General features: G+C 53.9%; 1 protein-coding gene across 2 annotated transcripts; it reads right to left on the bottom strand.

The window, feature by feature from the left end:
• Positions 1 to 1,872: 1,872 nt before the first annotated feature.
• On the bottom strand, positions 1,873 to 6,304 carry LOC136546263 (putative leucine-rich repeat receptor-like serine/threonine-protein kinase At2g24130). 2 transcript variants are annotated; one of them, XM_066538233.1, is made up of 2 exons: positions 2,864 to 6,304; positions 1,873 to 2,145 (listed from the first exon to the last, which is right to left on the bottom strand). In XM_066538233.1, exons 1-2 carry the CDS (start codon positions 6,143 to 6,145, stop codon positions 1,873 to 1,875), a joined length of 3,555 nt encoding a protein of 1,184 aa, XP_066394330.1. In that variant the 5' UTR covers positions 6,146 to 6,304. The 2 variants fall into 2 exon arrangements, 1 of the variants encoding a protein (XP_066394330.1); XR_010781316.1 differs by lacking the exon at positions 1,873 to 2,145 and adding an exon at positions 2,159 to 2,173 and having other exon boundaries at positions 2,289 to 6,304.
• Between the last annotated feature and the right edge of the window lie 271 nt (positions 6,305 to 6,575).

Here is a 6,575-nt window from a genome sequence, read left to right as displayed (position 1 = left end):
AGGAAATTCAGTCCATAGAGAAGAATGGGACATGGAAATTGTCTAAACTTCCTATTGGGCACAAGGCAATTGGGCTCAAGTGGGTATTCAAGTTGAAGAAAAATGCTGAAGGAGAAGTTGTAAAGCACAAAGCAAGGCTAGTGGCCAAGGGATATGTGCAGAAGCATGGTGTGGACTATGAAGAAGTGTTTGCACCTGTTGCCAGATTAGACACAGTAAAGTTCATTTTGGCTATGGCTGCAAACAGGGGCTGGGAGGTCCATCACCTTGATGTAAAATCAGCATTTCTTCATGGTGAATTGCAGGAAGAAGTTTATGTGCAGCAGCCTGAGGGATATGCAGTGAAGGGAAAGGAGCATTGTGTTCTCAGGTTGAGCAAGGCACTTTATGGTCTGAAGCAGGCTCCAAGAGCCTGGAATATGAGACTGGATAGATCTCTGAAGAAACTTGGTTTTACAAGGTGCATCAGTGAACAAGCAGTTTATACCAGGGGTACAGGTAAGACCAATTTGATATTGGGAGTGTATGTTGATGATCTGATAGTTACTGGAGAGGAACCAAGTGAAATCAGAAAGTTCAAACAGCAGATGACAGCAGAGTTTGAAATGAGTGATCTAGGTCTCTTGTCCTTCTATCTTGGAATAGAGGTAGATCAAGAAAAGGAGTTTCTGACCATAAAGCAGGCAGGATATGCAAAGAAAGTTCTTGCACAGCTTGGCATGGGGGATTGTAATCCAACTAAGTATCCTATGGAGCCTGGAATGAAATTGCATGCAGACAAACAGGGAGAAAGGACTGATGCAACCAATTACAGAAGAATCATAGGATGTTTGAGATACTTGTTGCATACAAGACCTGACTTGGCTTTCTTAGTTGGAGTAGCAAGTAGGTTCATGGAAAAGCCAACTGTGATACATTTGAAGGCAGTGAAACAAATACTCAGGTACTTGAAAGGAACCATTGATCTTGGGTTGGTGTATACTCAGGAGGGCAAGCCAGAGGTGATCACTGGGTACTCTGACAGTGATTTGGCAGCAGATGTGGTTGGGAGAAGAAGTACTGGAGGAATGGCGTTCTACCTGAATGATAGCTTGATTACTTGGTGTTCTCACAAACAAAAGACAGTAGCACTCTCTTCTTGTGAGTCTGAGTTTATGGCTGCAACTGCAGCAGCAATGCAGGCCTTGTGGCTGAGAAGTCTCTTAGCTGAACTGACTGGAAGGAAGAAGGAAGTAGTGACACTGTACGTTGATAATAATTCTGCTATTGCCCTGATGAAGAACCCAGTCTTTCATGGGCGTAGTAAGCACATAGACACCAAGTATCATTTTATCAGGGAGTGTGTGGAACGGGGTCAGATTGTGGTGCGCAGAGTGTGCACCAATGTGCAAAGGGCTGATGCTCTGACTAAGCCTTTGCCGGCTTGCTCGCTGGCAACGATGAGGCATCTGATGGGAGTTCGTGATCTCAACCTCAACCTGGATTAGGGGGGAGATTGTTGGCGTAATCACAGGTTGGCGCCTTCGAGCAGCTGTGGCAGGATGGGCCAGAGTGGAGCGGGCAACTGACCGGTGGTGACCGCGCTCAGGAGATCGTGGATGTCATCATGTACAGTTAGTGCAGGGCGGTTGTATCTTTTCATTTTCGAATTAGCGTGTGTGTAATAGCTAGTTAAGCTAAGAGAACGCTAGTGTGTGTCCTCTGTTATTTTCGTTTTTCAAAAGAGCTGTAAACTGCTATCTGAGTAAAAATAGCTCTGACCTCTGGAACACAGCGGTTCTAGCGTGTTCCTCCATTGTTCTTCGTGTTCTTAGGTAGCCACTGAGAAATCTGGTGCTTGTGATCGATTCCTACTTCTACAACTCCTACTGGTCAATCGATGTCTTCAAGCGTGGTGGAGGTGAATCCCAGCGATGACGCGAAGGTGGCCGTGGTGTCGCCGCCGAGGTACCGCTTGAGCCGGTCCAGGTCGTCGGCTGCGTCCATCATGGTCGGCCGCGCGGACGCCTGCTCTTGGGTGCAGAGGATGCCGAGCTCCGGCAGCTCGCCGATGGCCACGTCCGACATCCTCCTCACCTCAGGCGTCTGGTCCCGGACCATGCGCACCAGTGCCTGGTCGACCACTGCGTCGGCGCGGCCGTGGTACAGGGCCGTCCCGGGAAAATTAGAGGCCCTGTACGATACTAAGAAATGAGGCCTATTAGCCTAGAAAAAAAAACTAAATATACGATATTATAAAGCATGCAGTATGTTGCAATAAAATATATATCAAGATTCAAGAATGATACCTATATTACATAATCTTTACTTGAATAACATCATTCTTTTAGTGTTCTTTGAAATGAAGTCTTCAATAATATGCTCATAATCAATCTTCTCCAACAGTTCACCTTCAAGTGCTATTATAGCCAAATCATTAAGTCTTTCTTGTGTCATTGTAGAACGCAAATAAGTCTTCAATAGCTTTAACTTAGAAAAGCTTCGCTCTGCTGATGCAACAGTCACAGGAATAGTCAACAAAACTCTATATGCAATAGTTGCATTAGGAAAACAACCATGCTAATGGGCCAAAGGCCAAAGCTACTGCTGTACGTTCAGTTGGGGAATTGGGATCGGCAACATTGCCAACTGAACAGCGGCCGGGCAACAAGCCATTGTTTATTGGGCTTTGGTCAATTGTTGTACACGTCGCTTTGCTAATGGGCCAAAGGCCAAAGCTACTGCTGTACGTTCTTATTTACCAAGCAATACATATATACGTAATTACGTATATATACTCTATATATATTTGGAGGCCCCTGAAAAGTGGAGGCCCTGTACCGTCGCACACGTTGCACGTGCCAAGGGACGGCCCTGCGTGGTAGTGTGTCTTAACCCACTTGTGCAGGCTCAGTCCAGCGTCGAACATGTCGTCGGTCGGCTTCCTCCTCGTCACCATTTCCAGCACCAGTACGCCGAAGCTGTACACGTCGCCCTTTGTCGTCGGGTTCGCGGTGGAGGCGCCGACGTCGGCGGCGGTGTTTGCCACCCCGCCGATGCTCATGACGAGCCGGGAGATGCCGAAATCGGAGACAAGCGCGGTCATGTCGTCGTTGATGAGGACGTTGCTCGGCTTGAGGTCGCAGTGGATGACCTTGACCGGCGAGTGGTGGTGCAGGTACGCCATCCCCTCGGCGATGTCGCTGCAGATGTTGACCCGCTGCACAAGGCTGAGCTCCGCCGGCGGCCCCGCGTAGAGGCACCGCTCGAGGCTGCCGTTCGCCATGAACGGCAGCACCAGCGCCTTGAAGTCCGGCAGGCTGCACGCCGTGACTATGCGCATGAGGTTCCGGTGCCGGATGCGCTTCAGGACCTGGCACTCGCGGTTGAAGCTCTTGGTCGAGTTCCCCGTCTGGAGCTGCAGCACCTTAACGGCGACCATGGTGCCGTCGCGCAGCGTGCCGCGGTACACCCGGCCGTAGCTACCCGTCCCGACGAGCCGATCCTCGCTGAACTCCTCGGTGGCCTCGACCAGCTCCCTGTACGTGATCCGGGGGAACTTGTAGTTCATCACCGGCAACGAGCCACCGCCGCGGCGACCCCTGAACATGTCCTCCAGCATTGCCGCGACCCGCCCACGGATCTTACGGACGCTGACGGCGCAGAGGATCGTCAGCGCGAACGCCAGAACCGCTGAGCACACACACGTGATGACTAAGAACTTCCGGGGCTGGTACCACGAGCGGTGGCGCCCTCCGCAGGGCCTGAGCACCGGACCAGAGAGGCGACGGTTGCCGAGGTAGGAGAGACAGCTGAAATTCACGAAAGGGCCGGTGGTGGGGACGACGCCACAGAAGTCGTTGTATGACAGGTTGAGATATTTCAGCATGGAGCAATTGGTCAGGCTATTGGGGATCTCACCGCTCAGGTTGTTGTTCGAGACGTCGAGGCTCTCGAGGTACTTCAGCTTGCCGAGTTTCGAAGGGAGGTCGCCGGCAAGCGAGTTGTGTGACAGGTCGAGCACCGTCAACGCAATGCAGTCCCCGAGGCTGAAGATCTCACCGTTGAAGTTGTTCCAGGACAGGTCGATCTTTTGCACTTGCTGCATGTTGCTGAGGCCAGTCGGCAGCTTGCCCCCAAGCTGATTGCGCGACAGGTTCAGTGTCAATAGTGTCATCTTGGCGATGCCGGGGATCTCGTCTGGTATCACCCCGGTCAAGCTGTTGCTGGAGAGGTCGATGACCAACAGTGTGGCATACCGGCCGAGGCTCGGAGGTATGGTCCCAGACAGCTTGTTTCCCTGCAGGAAGAGATATCGGAGCTCCGCAAGGCTCCCGATGCTGCTGGGGATGGCCCCTGACAGCACGTTGCCTGACAGATCCAGCTCGCCGAGGCTCGTGGCGTTGTCAATGTCCGCTGGAATTTCACCTGTCAGGGAGTTGTTCGACAGCGCGAGCCGCTCCAGGCTCTTCAGCCGGCAGAGGGACTTCGGGATCGTCCCGTTCAGCAAGTTGCTCGACAGGTTCATCCACGTCATGTTGATGACGTCCCCGACAGACTCCGGGATTGGGCCCTCGATGGCGTTCGACTCCAGGTTGAGGTGCCAAATGCTGATCGGGAGCAGCGAGCCCAGCCGACTTGGAAGCTGCCCACCCATCCCCACTGCGGAGGCCTCCACCTCCTGTAAGCTCGTGCAGTTCGACAGCGCGACGAAGAATGGATCCAAGTTGCAGTTGCCGTCGTGGCTCCGGAAACTGTTGATAGACAAATGCAGGTACATTAACTTCTTCATGCCCGAGATGATACTCGTAGGCAGCTCGTCGTTCAGCAAGTTGTCCTCCACATCTAGCGTCGTCAGATCGGTGCAGTTGGCGATCCACCGTGGAAGCGTCCCTTCGAGCTTGTTGGAGTAGAGGTTGATGACGACGAACTGGCACTTGGTGGTGCTCGAGATGGCGCGGGGGATGTCGCCAGAAAGACTATTATTGCCGACGTCGACGAGGCCCAACCCTGTGCAGTTGAGGAAGATAGCTGGCGGGATGTTCCCGGACAGGTTGTTTTGCTGGAGTCCGAGATAGAACATGTCCGTCAGCTCGGAAAGGGAAGGTGGTATTCCTCCATGGAGTTGGTTACTGCCGAGGTCAATGGCTCCAATGTTCTGGAGGTTGGAGAGCTCGGCTGGAATCTGCCCCGTCAGCTGGTTGATGGACATTTCGAGACCCCAAAGGCTTGTTAGGTTGCAGATGGCCAGAGGGATCTCTCCAGAGATGAAGTTGTATTTCATGCAGAGGAACACAAGTTGAGTCAGGTTGCCGATGGACGGAGGGATGGTGCCAGAGATGTGGTTGTCGGAGACGTTGAGGATTTGCAGCTGCCCAAGGCTGCCGAGGGCCGGCGGAATGGCACCGGTGATACGGTTGTAGGAGACGCCGAGTGTCCGGAGCCGTACGAGGTTGGAGAGCTCGGTTGGAATCTGCCCCGTCAGATGGTTGACGGACATTTCCAGATCCTTGAGGCTTGTTAGGTTGCAGATGGCCAGAGGTATTTCTCCAGAGATGATGTTGTCATGCATGTAGAAGTGCTCTAGGAGAGTCAGGTTGCCGATGGACGGAGGGACGGTGCCGGAGATGTAGTTGCCGGAGACGTTGAGGCTTTGGAGCTGCCCAAGGCTGCCGAGGGACGGCGGAATGGCACCGGAGATGCGATTGTAGGAGACGTCGAGGCTCCGGAGCCATACGAGGTTGCCGAAAATGGAAGGGATGGCGCCGGAGATACCGTTGTTGTTCATGAAGAGACTCTGGAGTCGCGTGAGGTTGCCGATGGACGTCGGTACCGGGCCAGAGACGTTGTTGTTGGACACGTCGAGGCTCCGGAGGTGCGAGAGCTCGCCAATGACTAGTGGAATAGCGCCACGGATGCCCATGTTGGCGAGAGAGAGCCCAACAACGTGCTCCCGCCGCCAGTCACAGGTGACGCCGGTGAAGCCGCAGACGTTACTGTTGGACTCGTTCCAGTCCGCCAAGGCCGCCGCCGACGGCAGCGTGAGCCCCTGCTTCAGAGCCAGCAGAGTGGCTTTCTCCCGCTGCAGGTCCACGGCACGCCTGTCCGCCGACGTCAACGCGGCTTCGATGAGGAATAGGAGGAGAATGGCCATGCGGACCCTCATCCCGTCCTCGACGGAAAGGCCCCAGTAACCACCGGGGGATGACGATGACCAGCTAGATCAATCCGCTAGCTCGATCGATCGAGACTATTATGCGAGGAACGGAGAGAGCTGCACCTTCTAGAGAATGGAGAAAGTCTGCCGTCTGGAGGTGCAGGGTTAGAGTGGCTGCGGACTGGCCTGTCTGCCGTGGGTTGTGGAACGGCCTAATGAAGGCCGCAGATGTCTTCCGGCCGGGATGCCATGATTGCGCGGCGCACGACGGACGGCTTTCCCCTCGCTTTGTGCTTGTGCACGATGAGTGGCTGGGTGTCTGCGGAGCATGTGTGCGCCGCCGCGCCAGGGGACAGCGACGGTCACGAAAATGACAGGTGTGACAGCTGTGGTAGGCTCCGGAGAGCACAGCGCAGGAGATTGTGGCATTTCATTTCAG

Source organism: Miscanthus floridulus, chromosome 3 (assembly GCF_019320115.1).
Source record: "Miscanthus floridulus cultivar M001 chromosome 3, ASM1932011v1, whole genome shotgun sequence".
NCBI classification, from domain to species: domain Eukaryota; kingdom Viridiplantae; phylum Streptophyta; class Magnoliopsida; order Poales; family Poaceae; genus Miscanthus; species Miscanthus floridulus.
The sequence above is the reverse complement of the archived record's forward strand: the minus strand, read 5'-3'. Positions and strand labels throughout refer to the sequence as shown.